Source organism: Pteropus medius, unplaced genomic scaffold, assembly GCF_902729225.1.
Source record: "Pteropus medius unplaced genomic scaffold, Ma_sr-lr_union100, whole genome shotgun sequence".
NCBI classification, from domain to species: domain Eukaryota; kingdom Metazoa; phylum Chordata; class Mammalia; order Chiroptera; family Pteropodidae; genus Pteropus; species Pteropus medius.
Genome location: NW_024340696.1, coordinates 27,835,903 through 27,855,010, shown reverse-complemented (window position 1 = coordinate 27,855,010; position 19,108 = coordinate 27,835,903). Strand labels below are relative to the sequence as shown.

Here is a 19,108-nt window from a genome sequence, read left to right as displayed (position 1 = left end):
GTCAATGGGCTGCAGGCACTTTGTGGCTTGAGTGAAGCAGAATCTCAGGGAGACAAGATCTGTTCAGCCAATATAGCCTCAGTTTTGCTGCATTTTCTGTGCCTGGGCATTCCCTCTGTAGACCCAGATCACAGTGAGACCAGCTGCCATCAGGAGCATTCTCACAGACCCCTGTGCTCCCCGGACACAATCTTGCAACTCTTGCAGGCAGCAAAGTTCTGCCTGCTGTTGATTTCCATGCATTGCCCACCCTGTGCCAGCCAAAGTTTGTTGCCTGTGTGGATTAAGAGATTAGGGGATGAGAGGGGCATAGCTGTAGCAGTTCATTGTCATTGGGCCACCTGGGGCAATTTGAGGGTAGGTTGGGGTGAAGTCTCAGAGAGACAATGGCAGTCAGATCAATACATCCTCAGTCTTGCTGCAACTTTGCTAACTGTTGTGAGTTCTCACAGAAGTCCCAAATCACAGCAAGACCAGCTGCTGTCTGGGACTGGCCCACAGGTCCCCGATATCCACCCAAGTTTGTTTTGGCAGCAGTGATCTGCCTGACCTCTGAAATGCACCTCACAGTGCTGGTCACTCTCTGTGAATGCTTGGCCCTGAATCAGAGCAGGGCTTGGCAGCCATCCAGCAACAAATGCCCCGGGCAATCTGCAGGTTGGGCTGCGTGACTGATACCCTCTGACCAACGCTTCCTACTGGCTCTGTGGGTGGGGTCTGCATAATCAAGCTGGCAGGTCTGTAGATTACCTTGTAGGGAAGCCAGACTAAGGCACAATGGTGGCTGCCTTTCCAGCCTTCGTTCTGACTCCAGGTAATGGAGACTTTTTCAGAATGAATCCTACGCAAGCCCCTGACCCACCGCTGGTGTCTCCGGTGAGGGTCTGCAGGTCAGAAAGCCTGTGTGCGGGTCATTCAAAGGGACGTCCAGGGGCTCAGTCACCTTCCATCTCACCCAGACAGCTGGAATCCCCTCTTTTCTACAGTCAGAGTTATTGGAATCTCCTCTTCCCTAGGCTGAGACCCTGGGCTGAGACCCTGGGCTAGAGAGCCCCCAGATGAGACTAGAACCCCCCTCTCCTTCAGGAGAGCCTCTGCAGCCTCACTCTCCCTCCCGGTGATCCTCCACCACCCGCGGGTGCGGGTCCAGCCCGATTCGCGACTTTGCCCCTCCTACCAGCTTCGATGTGGCTCTTTTATATTATCAGATGTAGGTGTTATGATCAGCTGGACTTCAGGTGATTCTCCACGTTGATTATTTTATAATTTGGTTGTAATTTCAATGTGGACCTGGGAGAAGACAGACTCTGCTTTTACCTAGTCTGCCATCTTCCCCAGAATCAAAACTTTTAAAATTTGAACAACTTTCTTTGGTCAAAAAATTCATTTGTAAGAAATCTTAAAGAATATCAAATGTTCAATAGAGCATTAGCTCCTGGGCCCTCCCCTAGGTCATAGCTCTGTCATTTCTAACTCAGGATCTCTTTTATCAAGGGATAGAATATTTCCTCTTAAAAAGAAAACATGTTATTCAAATTTCAGCCTCAGGACCTCTCTTTCTAATCAATGTTAACTTTTATAACATTTCTTGATGCATATTTTATTTTTATACAATCAGTATGTGAAATTAATGGGCTCTGGATATAACTGAATGATTATAAAAGTGTCTGGACTAATAATAGTATACTAGTGTATATTTTATGCGATACTTTATTACTTCCAAATCACTGTCATACACACAATCTCATTTCATCCAATTCATGTTCTCTTGCATACTACACAGAGTATAAGCATGCAAAGTACAGAGGTGTTTAGGAAGTTAACTTCCCCAAGATCAAGTTAGCTCCCCTAAGATCCTTTAGGCAGCAGGTGGCACAGACCTGTTTTCTGTGGAATACATTCTGTTGCCTCACGTAGGTTAGGCTTACATGACATAACGTATATAAATGGGCTTTGTAAATACTAAAGTGATATACAAATGTTAGTCTTTGTTATCATTTACAAAACACACAAATATGTTTCTTACTTTGGCAATTCTAATTCTAGTTTGTGCTAATATTTTGAATTCACATTTTAGCTTCAACAGTTTTGGAAGAACAGATTTCCAGTGAAACCGAATCAGGAGTTATGGTAAACAAATCTAAATTTCAAAGTTACGATTTTTTTAAAAAAGCTGTGTATCACAGACATGTTAAATAGTAATGTACAACATCTGTGTTTATTCTTAGTTGCAATCAATACTGATCAGTGGTCACAGTGCTCCAGATGAACTTGTCATAAAGCTAATGTTGGAGAAGCTCAACTCCCTAGAAGTCTCTCACTTTGGTATGTTTATTTTTATACATCAGTGGCTACAAAGCAGCCTCCAGGGTGCCTACTCTATCTATGATAGTAAACACATGGAGGTGCCCAGCAAGGAGTAGCATGGCATCTATCATTCCTCCATTCCTCCATGGCATCTATCATTCCTCCAACATGGAGGGCAAGGTGTTGCTAATGGTGTCGAGGAGATGTAGGACAGGGAGGGGAAGTCCCCATCTATACTTCCACCTACGTACTTGTCTCTGAGGTTAAAGAGGTTGACAGTAGGCTCAGCAGCTCTGGAGTGTTTACAAGGAAGCATCCCCCTGAGATCTTTCCAGAATTGGGTCTAGAGAACTAAGTTATTCCACTCTGTCTCTCCCACAACTTTTCCCAGGGTTTGGATATAATGATATTGGCCACCCTCAATGGGTAGAGCCCCCAAATCAATTGCTCAGACAGTCCAAATAATAGCCTACCAGGAGAGAGCCAGACCCTATGGAAAATGCATTCTTCTGCTGCCTCCCCCAGGAAAGAGATCAAGTATCAAACTCATTCAAATATACAAGTATACCCGAGGTTTAGCATGCCTGCAGTCACACTTGGAATGCCTGATAAGCTCTCCAGGCAGTGGCAGTTTTCGTAGTAATACACAAGGTACTGGAGAGTTTAGTAAACAGGGTGCCAAGTACCTTTCTATCATCTACTTGTGATACACAGATGTTGGACAGTGTTGCCAGCAGAGGGAATGAGAGGGAACTATTGTATAATTTCTTGTTGCTTAGAAGAGGAGGGCATGAACTCTAGAGACTGACTGGTCTCTGAAACTGTTCGATCAGGAGAGGTGAGTTGGGCAGGGGTTGAATTCAGTCCAGGGCTAGGCCATGCCATCTCCTTCACCACAGTACCCGCCAGTGGGATATGTCAGACCAGGGCATTAATGCTGGCCATCAAGTCTCAGAGGAGGCAAGCCGGTGACATAATTAAAGAAATTTATTAAAATTACCATGGTGATGGTAAACAGGGTGAATTTCAAGGAGAAGATTTAGGTTTCCAGGTAGGGATGCAAGTCAATGAATGTGCTAAGCCAAACTCATGTTGATAATTTCTTACACTGTATGAGGGTACATGGGTGTTTTATTACTCTCTATAACTTACATATACATTATACACATATATCCTGCTATATTATAAAATATTAATTTAAAAAAGAAAAATAATAGACTATGGAACCCCTATAATATACCTTTACCATTTATCATATGAGCTTTCCTCAGATGAAAAGAATTATTAGCATGGAATTTCCTTCCCTAGGCTCCTTATGTGCCTAAAATAAATTGATTTGGAATTTTTAAAGATGTCTTTTCCTAGATGAATGGTTTTATTTATTATCAGAAAAGTATTCATGTTTTACTTCCTTAACTATTAATTTAAGATTTTGACAGATGATTTTAAGACCTGTGCTAGTGTTCATTAATAACTAAATAATATTTTATAAAGTAATAATAATAAATGTATGCTCTTACATATAGATAATATAAAACTTTAAAATTTATATTTTACCATACAGGTTATATTATCACTGAAATACCATCACTTTCACAGGATGCCATGACTGTTTTGCAGCAAATAGAATTAATTAGAAATTTAGATTTGAAACCTGATATTATAATCAATATTAAGGTAAGAATATTAGTTGTTTTTCTAGTATAGTTAACCATTCTTTTCTATGGTAGTGAAATTAAAGGAATGCTTTCAAAAATTTTAAATAGGGAAATAATTTATATATCAATCATAGGGACTGAGTTATACTTTCTTGTACTTCTCTGTGTTTGCACCTGCAGCTCTATCCACAAGCAACACCTCCTTGCCTCTTCACCAGGCTTAATCATGGCATCCTTTGAAAGGTCAGTTCAGGCATCATCTCAGAACTTTCTCCGATGACCACCCCCTACCCGCCAACACACGCAATAACTAATTCTCTCTCTCCCTCTCTCTCTCCTTTCCACGCACACATTACTTACCACAGGAAAGTTACATACTTCTCTGTTGACCATTCACATTGCTCTCTTCTCCCTATTATATTACCTCACTATATTGTCATTGACTGTTTTCCTTCTGGACTCTGCCTTACTCAAAGGTGGGAGCCATGCCTTACTCATATAAATACCAGCTAGCATAATACATGGCAACTAGTAGACATCTAGTAAATTTGCCAGTTAAATAAAATGAAAGAATGAACAAATGACTTGAACGTATGAATGTTAGAGAACACTACTAGACTGGTTAAGAATCAAGGCTGAGTCCTGTTCCGAAGTCTCTCCTTTATCAACTGTTAGAATTTGGTAGATCACAGTCAGGAGCCTCAATTTTCTCTTTACAAAGATGATGACAGCTGCCTCATGGAGTTGTGATAAGAATTCAGTGAAGTGAGAAGTACTTGTTTACATGAAAATGAATGATAAGCTTTTACAGTCATAGCGTCCTGATTCTCCAAAGGGCTTGACAGCTCAAAATAAATTAGATGGTTCTCAGCTCAGGTGTTGGAACCCAGTGGTGTGTTAGGGTAAGCTGTGAGGGAGAGGTGGCCTTGAAGTGTTGAATATGCAGCCCCCGAGAATGTCACACTTGTAAACATGTGTATAATGGAGAGAAGAAAAGAACTTAAACAATTATCTGAAACCAAACATAAAGTTTAAGTCATGGAAAACAATCTACATAGGAAATTAAGATCTGGTGGAAAAAAAGGCTCCAAGTAGTTACTAAATTTAGGGCATCAATTTGGTTTTAAACTTGATAAGCCAAAAATAGAAGGGGGAAATGTGACCAGTTATATAAAATTCACATTGTCCATGAAAAGACCAGCCATTTCTCAGGAAAAAAACAAAACTCTCACTAAAAAATGAGAGAATTACCTTACACAAGTCTTAATATAAGGGATTGTTAATATAGAAAAGTCCTGAACCCCATTTATATTATAAGTGTGATTGATAGTGGGTATACACAGCAGTTTCATTAGGGTAGCCAGAGTATAATCAGAGGGCCTTATGTGAGATAGCACTCAGTATAACACACACTTATTTGATGGTTTGGCCTTATTTGGAGATAAAGCCTGGAATTTCTAGAGCAGAAGTTCTTAGCCTGGGATCTACAAATGCTTAAGCATCCATGAACCTCTTGAAATTACATAAAAATTTTATGTGTACATTTTTCTGAAGCAAATGCCCATGGTTTTCATCATATTCTAACGGAGTCTGTAATAGAAAAAAAAAAAAAAGTTAAAAGCCAGTTATCTATCATAGCAATGATTCTCAGCATACAATCCCAGAGCCAACTGCATCAGTAGCACTCAGAAGCTTGTTAGAAATGCAAATTCTCAGGCCCCAGCCCAGAACTATGGGTCAGAAACTCTGGGGGTGGTGCCGGCTATCAGTGTTGAAAACCCTCTAGGTGACTCTGATGCCTGCTAAAGGTTGAGGACCCCTGCCCTGAGGCTTGTTCTTCAGACTCACCCTCTTATTAATCACTTCCTGCAAGTGAAAACAGGAGACAACTCAAGGCAATCATCAGGGACCCACAATGTGGGTATTCTGCTCAATAAGGGCAAATACATACACATTTTTTTAAATTACCTCAATGGGTTAAAATCTTTTTTTTTGTGAAAGATTTGGAAACATAAATAAAAGTCTTGCCTTAATAAATATCTAAACCATCTCCACATAGAGGTACCCTGAAGAATCAGAAAGCGAGCAAGGAATGTTCTAAAGTTTCTTACTTCCTTATGTGATACATAAACGATCGGCATCAGAATCACTGAGAATGCTTGTTAAAATTCTAAGCCTCACTCCAGACTTCATAAATCACAAGAGAGAGCAGAAATCTTTATTTACGGTTCTCTATACGCAGTTACATCCTAATGTCTGAGAACTACAACCGTAGAATGTCATCTAGAGTTTTTTATCCTAAGAGTGATTTAGAGCAGGATAATCCAGGTTATCATTAATAATGAGCCACAGAGCATGGGCTATGAATCAGAAGGCCTGGTTCCAAGTTGTAGTTCCCCCCCATGACATTGTGATCTGAAACCAGAGTCTTAACCTGCCAGAGCAGTTCTTCTCTGATCTGCAAAATGGCTTTAATCATAACATTGGATCACTTCTCTTACAAGATTAGTTAAAGAACTGAGTCAAATATTACACATGTGAAAGCACTTTGAAGGAAGAAAATTGCTTGTAGACTTTGATTTTGGCTTTTTTTTTACTATCCAGATTCAGTTTTCTCATTTATAAAAATGAAAAGATTAGACTAGAATAGATGACCTTTCAGGTCCCATTCGTGACTGCCATTTTATGAGATACTACACCCATAAAACTGTAAATGATAGTAAATATTGCAAATACATGATATTTTTTATTGGAAATATATGGATAGTTCTCATTTTTCTCCATTCTCAGCATTTTCAAGCTAATCTGATAGAATCCACCTGTGTACCTTTGCAGACTAAACTGATTTTCTATTCTATTTCTCTAACTCTTTTTATTGTTCTCTGACCCTCTTTTTTCATCTTAAAACTTCTGATATTTTCTCATATATACTAATTTGGATAAAGAAAAGTGTGGCATAACATAGAAGTTGTATCTTGTGCCTCTCAGCTTGTGATGACATTTATAAAATGACATTTACAATATTTCATGCACCTACAGTTTTAGGAATTTTCTGGTTTATTTATTGCATAATATATGAATAGGAAGTAAAAGAATATTTAACATGCTTTAAGTGATTACTAATGTTGTTCCTTAGTGCCCTGATTTTGATTTATGCCAAAGAATTTCTGGGCAAAGGCAGCACAGCACTACAGGGTACCTATACACAAGGGACCAGTGGGATCCTGAAGTCATTGGGAATCGTAGGAAAAAGAAGAGAGACACACACAAAGAAGGAAAAGGAGAAGAGGAACTGGAAGAGGAAGAAGAGCAAGAAGAAGAAGAGGTAATATCCCAATACCATATAATATACTTTTATAATTCACAATAATTAAATTAAATGATAGCATGGGTAATAGAAAATAGATACTAGAGAAAATTACATTTTCTTTATATCTCTATTTAGTCTGAAGGAAATAGCAAAAATATTTCATATTTTTAAGAACTATTCAATCACACTCTGGAGGTCATCAAGTTTAGCTTTCTTCTCAGTATGGAAGTCCCTTCACATCCTGACAGCTAATCTGCTTCATTTCTTAGCAACAGAGTCATTGATCACCTACTACATATCAAGCACTATGCAAGTCAGAGTGAAGAGTCAGAGTAATAAAAGACAAAGTGTAATGTGGGGACCAAGGTAGCCCAGGTATAATCCAGTTTATGAAGCTAACATAACCCGGATTGCAAACGCTGACAAAGAGAGCAGCACATAAGAAGAAATCTGTAGCCCAGTTTCACATGTACATGTTGTTACAATAATCCTAAAGTCAATACTAGTGGGCATAATGCAGTAGGGCACCAAAAGAATCTTCTACCATGACTTACTGAGGACATTACAATTTAAGAAATCTGTTAACAGGTGATGGACTGGATTTGGCCTGCAGGGATGGGGTGGGCCATAGTTTGCCAATTCTTATTCTACTAAAATACACCTGTGATTTCTAATATAAATTAAAATGTTTATAATTCATAATTTTATATAATTTTTATAATGTCTAATTAAAATTTATTATAAACTTATTATAAATAAATACTATTTCTATTAGAACCTAGACTCTTGTTAATTTATAAATGGACGTATTGCAAATCATTTTTCAAGTAGAATAGATAATTCACAAAGGTTACAGTTTTATTGCCCTGTAGGATATTAAGCAGCCTTGTATCTAATGTTGCAATCTTATTTCAGTGTTTTCGTATACTTTAGCTTTGTCATCCTGCTGGTTCCCTCACTAATGGGTTCAATGTATCTTTGATATTTGTTCTCTCATTTAAGAGTAGATCTTAAAATTTCTCATCACAAGAAAAAAATATTTGCTTATGTGTGGTGATGAATGTTAACTAGACTTACTATGGTGATCGTTTTGCAATGTATACAAATATCAAATCATAATGTCAGACACTTGAAACTGATATACTATTATATGTCAATTATATCTCAGTTAAAAAACCTGTTAATATAAAAAAGCCTATTTAAAAGCCACTTCCATGTGCAAATAAAGCATTAGGTGGTAGTCAGCATCTATTCCAGACTTTTTTTTTTTTTTAAAAAAAAGGAAAACTACATAGCAAATAGGAACAAAAGTATGTCATTTTAGCATGAATAAAGCACATCATCTTAAAGATGGTGAGATAGAGGATCACAACTCACTTAGTTTCAGGGGCCACAGTTATGTCAGTTTGTGATATTGGCCAGAAATACGACCAGGAAGAGTGAGGACTAGAGTAGGCTAGGACTGCACTGTCTAGTGTGGTAGCCACTAACCCCATGTGGCTATTTAAATTCAAATTAATTAAAATGATAAAAATTTTAAAGTTTAGTTCCTCAGTAGCACCAGCCATATTTCAAGTGCTCAGTGACAAACGTGGCTGTGTCTTCCAAATTGGACAGCACAGATATAGAACATTTCTATTGCTACAGAAAGGTTTTCTGTACAGCTAGAGGGTGCATGTCCTTCTTCAGAGGACAGCTGCCTCTAGGCTGCAGCCCAGCTATTGCCATGTGGGAAAGCTAGCCTATCTTTACCAGGTAGTCTGTTTTTTCCAGAGAACCTGAAATCAGTGTTTTAAAATAAGAATAGTTGGCAACTAATCTGAAACTTTTAAAACACCATATAGGCCAATCCTGGGGGAGATAATTAAATTATGCCTTCAGGCTGGATTCAGCCCCCAGGGCCCAGTTTGCAGTGATCTCTGAATAGTGGTACAGCCATGTTCAGGAGCAAACCTGTCACCCACTTAGGTCAATGGTACAAAAGTGTTTACCCTTAATATATATACATGTAAATGTAAAGAATTTTCTGAACTGCTATAACAGCTTTATTAATGTTCTCATGGCTTCCACTTTCCTCCGCCCTTCCCATCCCATTCCATTCTTTACAAAAACCAGAGTCATTTTTTTAAAAATATGACCCTCAGTGACTTTCTAATTTACCTTTAGGTGAAAATCCAAACACTCTCGCATAGCTTACAAGGCCATGGACCCAGCCTCTCTGATCTCACCCCCGCGGTCTCTCCCCTCTTGCTCACTATATTCCAGCCATCTTGGCCTTCCAGCTAGTATTTAACTATGCTGAACTCAATCTCACCTCCAGTCTTTGTACTCCCTGTTTCTTCTCACCTCTGCCTACCACAGTCTCCTCCAGATCCTCTTCACATGCTTGCTCATTTACATCACCAGTATCTCACCCCAGAGATTTCATCTCTAGAGACCATCCAGGAAGCGACTCTCTAACCCAGAAATATACCTTACTATATATGATTTTAAATAGTAGCCACTTTAAAAAAAAAAGTAGAAAGAAACAGGCAAAAGTAATTTTAATACTTATTAATATTTATTTAATATTTTATTTTATTTAAGAATGATGTACTTTTCTCATGCTAGATTTTTGAAATCTGGTGTGTACTTCACTTATAGCACGTCCCAACATGCACTTGCCACATTTCACATACTCAGTTGGTACGTGCGGCCAGTAGCTATCATGCTGTACAGCACAGGCCTAACCTCTTACCCTGCTTCATTTTCCTCATAGCACTTATCTCTTTCTGAAATTACTTGCTTATTATTTGTTTCCCTCACTGAATGTTAGCTCTCTGCAGCAGGAATTGATCCCCTGAGCCTGTAAGAGTCCTTGACGTACAGTAGATACTTAGTAAGAAATTGTGTACCGACCGAATTTACAAGCATCCTAGCAAAGCCCTCTGCTAGAGAGAGGAAAGGATAATGTCTTTTGGGTATTAATATATTATTCGACCATTAAAACAGTATTTAAAGCATTTCAAATTATAAAATATCTTATGTAGTAGTTAATATGATTCAAATGGTATAAAATATGGATGTGTATGCATTGATAAAAACTAGAGTTAGTAATTAGATAATAAATATGGTAATGATAATAGAATAATAAATATGATACTGAACACTTTCCAGGCGCTGGGCTGAAAACTTTTACACACACTATTCTCTCTGCCTTGAAATGTTCTTCCTCCAGAAATCTATGTGACTTTCTCCCTCATTTCCTCTGGGTTCTACTCAAATGTTACTTCTTCAGAGAAACCTTTCATAACCACCTGATTAAAATAGCATCTTCTCCCATCACTCTTCATTCCCTCTATCCTGCATTATCTTTCTTCCTCGTACTTACCACCACCTAACCTGTCATACATTTATTTGTCTACTTTATGTTGTGTATTCCCCAACTGGAACGTGTGCTTTATGATCTCCAGCATCTTAGTTGGTTTTATTCACTGCAGTGTCTCAAGCCCCTAGAAGTGCCTGGCACACAGTTGGCACCCGATCAATCTTTTCTGAATGACTGAATTAAGTAGAAGCTCAGGTATTCAGAGAAAATCTAATTTCTTTGTCTTTAAAAATCTGATGTTCTTCCCCTGCCCTTCCCTACTCATTGAGGAGCAAAAAGAAATTAAATAAATCTCCAAGTCAATTTAAAGTTTTATTTCATCTGATAAAGCCCCCTTAGGGTGTTCACTCTCTCTTAAATAAAAATCCTGTTTCTAATTTTCCCTTCTGCTTGCTTTTCACCTCCAAATGGCATCTTGATATAAGGAGGGAGGAATGTGGCTCATAAATTAAATCATCATTAACATAAAGATATTTAAAATTTCTTCTTTTCTCTTTAGGCAATTATTGCTGAAATGCAGATGGTGGCCGAAATTCTTCAACATCTAGTTCAGAGGCCTGAGGATTATTTGGAAAATATTGAGCATGTTGTTAAACTTTATAAGGAGATAATTCTTCATGTTTTAGAAGTAAGACCAAGATATATTGTGTTCTGTCACTGGTGAAATAGCTTTCACATTTATTTACCCATATATATCATCTGCTTGATTCTCCTCCTCTTGAGTTTGGTAGAATGCTTTTAGAATAAGGCTTCCATCCCAAAGGCTGTTTCATAGAACAATATTATTTTGCTCTTACAAAAGCAGTAGTGTTGCTGAAAAGTCACTATGGGAATTCATTTATGATTGGAGGCTGGAAAACCCATGTTAAAAGACTATTTTGTAAAAGGATTTTCAATCTGTAATTTATGGGTTAGCAAAACAAATATACACTTAAGGGATGTCTTTTAGTCTAGAAGGAATTGTTAATTTATTTAAATTACAATCTAAAGAAGAATTATCCCTAGATTGGTTTCTATGGTTATCTCATTAAAGTTGATGATATATAAATATGATACGGCCATTATATATTGTAATAGGAAAGTTTTAAACATAATTAGCATTTTTTAAATTCGATTATTAAAATTAAAATTACATGAACAGCATATTTTATATGGCTAAAAATCCAAGGAAGACTCTGTCAGATTTGTATTGAAGAGTTATTCAACAAACATTTATTGAACTTGGATATTTGGCCAGACACCATGCTAAGCAATAGAACTAAAAGACAAATGAAAAAGTCTTCAAGGTGCCTCTTCCCATCTGATAAACTAAAATAATTTATTTTATGCTGTTTTCTAATGTTTATATACTTTTAAAGAAAAATATGTGAATCATTTTCATTCTCATTAGCTTCTCTCCAAAATGAAGACCAAATTTAATTGTTTTCTTATGTATAACTTTTATTCCTCCCTTCCCCCTCTTCTATCCTTGGCCTTTAAACATAGCTTCGTTAGAGTAATCTGCATGTCTATCTGTAATGTTCTTTCTTTCTTCTAACAAAAATAGCCTGCATAGTCCTTAAGTGGTTGACACTCGATATGAAATAAAGCATAATTAAAACTAAATTCAGAAAATCAGAAAAATATATTCATATTGGGAGTAGAGATGGTTCCTTCAAGCACAGGGACCAGGTCTTACATCCTGGCATCACTGATGCCCAGTGTAGTGCCCAAAGTCTGGCAAGTAGTAAATGCTTAACAGGTGTTCGGCTGAACAAATAATGAGATCATAAAGGAAAAAAATGATAGCTTCGACTTCATTATATGTAAGATTTCTGGAAATAAAAATCTTTTAAAACTTTACTCAAAAGACAACTGGAAATAGATACACATCAATTATGAAAAAGTCATAGAAATTATTTTTAAACCTATAAGTTCCCACCCTACCTAGAAAATTGGGCACAAAAAATGTGAGCAGTTCACAAAAATGAAAGACAATAGGGTAACAGGCCTCTAGAAAAATGTTCAGCTTCACCGATTATAAAGAAATGCTAATCTAAATAATGAAGTATCACTTCCATTTCTAATGCTAGCAGGTATATAGTAAAGCAAACACTGAAGACTTGCTGAATGAATAGAAATCAGTATGGTCATTTTTTAATAGCTTGTCATAAAAAGTCCAGAAGTGGAAAACTTCTAGCCCTTGCTACAAAGCATAGATAAGAATTGACTGTCCTAGTGCCAACAAAGCAAGAATTTAAAAACCAAGACCTAGACTTTAGGCCTAGGTGACACCTGATGACCAGTAAAACTATTGTTTATATGGTAACTCCAGGGTACTGATGTATAGAGAGGGAAGTGGGGGAGAGCCAGAAAAGGTAGAAACCTGCAATTCTAGCCTCCTCTGACCTGGATGAGATATCAGTGCCCTTGGGACCACCAAAATTCAGTATACCTATAAGAGACATGAGGAAGTGAGTGGGAGCAAACTAACTTGAATAATCTTCTGGTTTATATCCTGCTTCAAGAGTAATCCAAGACTAAGTCCTCATTCTTACCTGTCTTTGAATCCCAACTTGATTCCTGGTCTCACCTGGTGCATGTATTTTTAACCTTAGGAGTGTTCACACCTTTTGACTTAATAAGTCCACTCTTAAGAATCTAGCTTAAGGAAAGAATCTCAAATACAGAAAAGCATCAAGTGCTTCCTTGTTCAGAATATGGTTATTTATGGTTAAATACATAATGCTGGTATAATGTGTTCTCTGTCTAGAAGAAACTCTTAAAACTCCATCTTGCACAGTATTGTGAAAGGCAGAATTAAAATGATTTTGTTTAGACTATTACAATAGAGAGAACCTTCATCGATGAAGGCCTTCTCAAAGAAAAGGAAAGGGGCCTGAAGTTTTATGGAGGCAGGTAAATAAGTGAGCCATTCTCAAGTCTTATGGGAATCAGGAAGGATGGAGACGGATCTTATTCAAGTCCTTGAAGGAGGGTGGAGGTGACTCTCGACTCTCAATGATCCCTACTTTTTGAGAACACAGAACTCAGATAGTGTTCAACATTGCCAGTGTACAAAAATAAAATCCAGTGGATTTTAGATTTTAATATTACAAACAAAAAATACCTTAAGAAAATTAGAAGACTATTAACATAAGCTTGAGGTAGAGAAAATCTAATTTAAGCAAGAAAGGAATTCCAGAAACAATGAAAACAGATATATTTTATTGTAAAAATATTTTATATTACAGAAGATACCATAAACAAAGATAAATAATAGCAAGGTAAAATATTTGCCATTCCTGTGGTGGATAAGTGTTAAAGACTTTCCATAAATGTTAGGGAAAAAAAATAATCTAATAGAAAAATGTACAGAGGTTATAATTAGGTAGTATACAGAGATCTGGGTGCTGAACCTTGCTCATAGCCAAAGGAACAAAAAGTAAAACAAACCAATCCCATTTTTCAATTATCAGTTTGGCAGAAATTATTTTATGAATATATGCAGAGAGACAGATGACCCTGAACATTTTCTAATGGGAAGGACTCTAAGACTTCAAAGTAGAGAAAAAACGAACAAACAAAAAGACAGAAAGAATAAAATTCATGGTAAGAAGACTAGGCTTTTGCAAATGATCTCTTGAGCACTGGAAAATACCATACATTATGTCATGTATAAAGCAATTTAGCTTTGAAGGTTTTTTCGTAGTTTATTAAGATTCAGATCTTGCCTTCAGTTTTCCCAATGAACCTGAATTATAAGATTTCTTCTCTATTGTCTGCAGGAAGTAATGGCTGAACACAATTCCCGGTTTCTCATTGAACTAGATGGAAATAAGCCCCCAGAGGAGCTCTTCATGGTAAGTATAATGTTCAGTAAGAATATCCCAATTTGGAAAATCAAAAAAATTTTGACTGGATTGTACTTATTTTAATACACATCAGAAATTTATTTACATTTTAAAAACTATTCATTTTTGAAAAATTCATTTTAACACTTAAAAATATGATGTTGTACTTATTCCTTTGTCTGTATTTAAAACTACATTAGAATTTAAAATCTCCGTATGACAAAAAATGCCTCAAAGAAAAGTAAAAACAAGTAATAGCAATAACACATGATAAGGTACTTAATGTGAAACATTGGGGAAATGCAAATCAAAACATTAATGAAATACTACTTCACACCCACTAAGATCAATTTTTAAAAATTTAAAAATAAACAGGCACTAACAAGTATTGGCAAGGATGTGGAAAAATTGGAACCTGCATACATTGCTGATGGGATTGAAAAATGGTGTGGCAAAAGGGTAGAACCTAGTCTGGTGAAGAAGTCCATCTGTCTGAAATTATTTTTAAATTGAAACTCTAAGGATGAGTAAGAATTAGACCTTGAAGGCTAGGAGAGGGGAGGTAGGTAGTACAGTGGTTCATGTTGAAAGAAGAGTCTATGTGAAGCCCCAGAGGCAAGAAATAGCATAGTGAGTTGTAGGGCTGGAACGTAGATGCGGCTTAGGGGGCAGGGAGGAGTGGTAGAATAGTGCCAAGACTTTAGGAATAAGCAGGGGTTGCACCAACGAGGACCTCATAAGCCCTGTTAAAGAGTTTAGACCTCTTCATGGGAGAGTGGGCAGCCAGCAAAAAGTTTTAAGCCAGAGAATGAAAATGATCCTATTTCTATTTAAGAAAGATTACTCAGACTGCAGTGCAAAGAAAAAAAAAATTGGAGAAAAATAAAATTGGTGGTAGGAAGACAAGTACTGGCTTTTTCAGTAAGTCAGGTAAGAGATGATGTCCTAACCTAGGGTAGTGACTGTGGGAATGCACAGAAGACAGACCTGAGAGATATTTAAGAAATCTGCATGACAGGACTTGATGAATGACTTCCTGTAGGAGTTAAGGGAGAGAAGAGTCAGAGATAATGCCTAGATTTCTGGTTTGATATAATTGATCTCCACGTAGTAATAATGCTACTGGTGGAGCCAATTATGGAGATCTTCAACTGGAATATGCTCTGGCTAAGATCATCAGTGATCTCCTGACCAAAGCCACTGGTCACTTTTCAGTCTTGATCTAATTCACCTAGAAGCAACATTTGACTCAGCTCATCACTTCTTTCCACTCTTTTTCCTCCCTTGGCTTCTTGGACCCCACACTACTATGGTCCATTCTCCCTCACTGGACACTCCCATCTCTAACCTCTAGTGTCGGAAGATCGCAGAGCTCACTCCTTGTTCACTCTTCTCGGGCTACCCTCACTGCTTAGACAACTTTATCCAGTCCAATGATTTTAAATACCTTCTAAACTCTGGCAACTATTATATTCATATTATTATCCCAGACCTTTCCCCTGAATTCTGCACTTGTATAATCAACTGCTACTCAATATATTCAATTGGATGTTGTATTGGAAAAACTCTGTTTTCCACCCGTGAGTCTTTCTTTACCCTCACACAGAACACTTTGCTTCTTTTACATTTAGTCACCAAATGTGTGGATGTTTTCCCCCACACCAAGCAATCCTCTGTGTCACCAGCTAGGTGTCCTAAAGTTTAATTCAATTCTCAAGCTGTCTACCTGGAGATAGTGTCAGCTCCCATAGGTTGAGGGTTCAGTCCCAGAAAACTGTTCCCACCCCACTTCAGATGCCAATCACAAGTAGTAGGTTTCCAGGTTAACCCCAATTTCTGTCCACCTTGGTTATAGATTGGAGGTTTCCATAACCCCCTCTTAAGGTTTGATTAACTTGCTAGAGTGGCTCACAGAACTCATGGGAATACTTACTTACATTATTTACATTACCAATTTATTAAAAGATATGATAAAGAATACAGATGAACCACCAGATGAAGAGATACACACAGGGCGAGGCCTAGAAGGGTCCCAAGTTCTGGAGCTTCTGTCCCCGTGGAGTTGGAGTGTGTTGCCCTCCCAATGTGGATGTGTTCACCAACCTGGAAGCTCTCCAAACCCCAAACTATTGGGACTTTATGGAGGCTTTCTTAGTTATTAACTGTTTCTAGCCCCTCTCCCTTCTCTGCAGGATAAGGGGTGATGCTGAAAATTCCAAGCTTCTAATCATGGCTTGATCTTTCTGGTGACCAGCCCCCATTCAGAAGCCATTCAGGAACTTACTCATAGTCACTTCAATAGAACAAAAGATGCTCCTAGTGCTTTATCACTGAGGAATTTACAAGGGTTTGGGGAGTTCCGTGCCAGGAATCAGAGGCAGAAACCAATATATATTTTCTATAACCTCACAGATGTAATCTCGGATTTAAATATGCAGGGTAAAACTCACGATCCACCATCATCACCACCTTGTCTCAAAAACATTCTTCTCACAGTATTCCCCTCTCAGTAAATGTCAAATCCATCCTTCCAGCTGCTCTTCTCTTTTTCTCACATCGTATATCAAACTATCAGTCTTAAACATCAGGCTTCTGCTTCAAAATATATCCAGAACTTCACCATTTTTTTGCAACCTGGGATACACTTTCCTCAAGGAGAAGGCAGAAACTCCAATAGGCCTGGTTTAAATTTGCCAAGCATGCAGCATGTTAAGGCCCTAGTTGGCACTGGTACCCTGGCACATCTGCCCACCTTCTATTGGCCAAAACAAGTTACATGGAGAAGCTCAATACAAATGGGATAGGGAAGTGTACTCTATCCAACGCAAACTAGGGAATTAACAGGGGAGGAGAAGGAAGGGTGAATTGTGAACAAATACAGTCTACCACAGATTACCATATGCCATCAGGACTTTGTCTCACCATCTCTTATCTCAGACTCTGTGTTTCGAATTCTTCCACAGAGTGTCTTAGGGCTGCCATAAGAAATATCATAAACCAGGTGGTTTAAAATGACAGAAATTTATTCTGTCATAGTTCTGGAGGCTAGAAGTCCAAAATCTAGGTGTTGGCAGGGTCATACACCCTCCAAAGTCTCTAGAGAAGGATCCATCCTTATCTGTTCTGGCTTCCGGTACCCCACCCCTAGGCATCCCTTGCCTTGTGGCAGCGTAACTCCAGAATCTGCTTCTATCTTCATATGGTTGTCTTCCCTCTCCCTGAAAATGTCCCATAGAGGTAGACCTCTGAGGACATGAATATTTGGGGACCAGAGGGCAGACTGTTATAGGTTGAATTGTGTCCCCACAAAACAGGTCCTAACCTCCATTACCTGTAAATGTGACCTTATTTGGAAATAGGATCTTTTCATTATAATCAAGTTCAGATTCAGTCATGCTGAATCTGGGTGGGCCCTCATGCAATATGACTGGTGTCCTTACAAGAGAAGAGCCTCAGATACACGGGGAAAAGATAGCTATGTGACAACAAAGGCAGAGATTGGGATGATGCATCTAAAAGCCAAGGAACACCAAAGATTGCCAGCAAATAATCAGAAACTAGAAAGGAGCGAGGGAGTATTCCATTCATGGGCTCATCACTTTTTCAGAATATTTGAAATGTTCAAATGTCAATGTATTTAAAGATTTGTTCTTTAAATTTAGACAGTTATGGATCGACTTAAATATCTGAACCTAAGAAGAGCAGCTATTTTAACTAAACTTCAGAGTGCAGAGGAAGAAATGAATGAAACAATTGAAAATGTAAGTTATCTTTAACTCTTTGAAAGTGTTCCTTTTCACTATATGTTGTTACTTTAATTTGTATCCTTCCAGGGTTTAAAGGAGTTTCAGGATACCTTTTATAAAAATGGATTTGATTTCTGGGAAGAAGTTTAATATTAGCACAATATTCTTATAGACACTAAATACAACAAAATAAAAGTTGTGAAGCAAAGAAAAATAATAAAAGCAAAACAATCAACCATAGGAAGGAATAATGAGGAAGAAAGGAAGGAAGGAAAGAAGGAAGGAGGAGGAGGGAGGGAGGAGGAGGGAGGAAGGAAGGAAGAAGAAGGAAGGAAGGAAGGAAGGAAGGAAGCTGAAGAGGAAGGAAGAGGAAGGAAGAGGAAGGAAGAGGAAAGGAAGAAACTGGGTTCACTTTAAAAAATGTGCAGCACCAAAAAAGGCAAAGACATAAAAGCCCTCAACGCCATAAGTACTCATTTATTTGTTCGATCATTCAACCAATTTTTTAGAATAACTACTATGTTCCTGGCACTGGCATATTATACATGTGATGAAGATCAAATTGTAATTACTAAGTGCTCAAAAGTCCACAGGGCTTTAGTATATGTGCTGCCAAAGTGAGCACACACAAGGACTTTAATTAGAGGAATTGACCTATTCTGGAAAGTTTAGTTTCTCCTATATAAATCAAAATTAAAAAACAAAAACCAGAATTATAAATAGGTATCATAATTCAAATAAAGTAATCTTTGAAGAGAGGTCACTTTGTTGTCCTGTACTCTGTAATCCCTCTCCTTGAAGATGTCCCATAGAGGTCCCATAACTGAAACACATTCTGGGACTTCAGTAGCACCAACCGGTGCGCAGGAGGAAAAAAGGTGGGCCTG

The 19,108-nt window shown here is 37.9% G+C and overlaps 1 protein-coding gene across 7 annotated transcripts in view; it reads left to right on the top strand.

The window, feature by feature from the left end:
* Window positions 1-19,108, top strand: part of AK9 (adenylate kinase 9) — a 100,834-nt gene that overhangs the window by 12,383 nt on the left and 69,343 nt on the right. For 5 of the 7 annotated variants that reach the window (XM_039870231.1, XM_039870223.1, XM_039870215.1 and 2 more), the window contains 7 exons: window positions 2,078-2,130; window positions 2,229-2,325; window positions 3,872-3,984; window positions 7,102-7,290; window positions 11,142-11,270; window positions 14,410-14,484; window positions 18,138-18,236. In XM_039870231.1, the coding sequence (XP_039726165.1) occupies window positions 2,078-2,130; window positions 2,229-2,325; window positions 3,872-3,984; window positions 7,102-7,290; window positions 11,142-11,270; window positions 14,410-14,484; window positions 18,138-18,236 (755 nt within the window). Of the gene's footprint in view, window positions 1-2,077; window positions 2,131-2,228; window positions 2,326-3,871; window positions 3,985-7,101; window positions 7,291-11,141; window positions 11,271-14,409; window positions 14,485-18,137; window positions 18,241-19,108 lie in introns of those variants that run through there. The other 2 variants (XM_039870239.1, XM_039870243.1) reach the window with 2 other exon arrangements.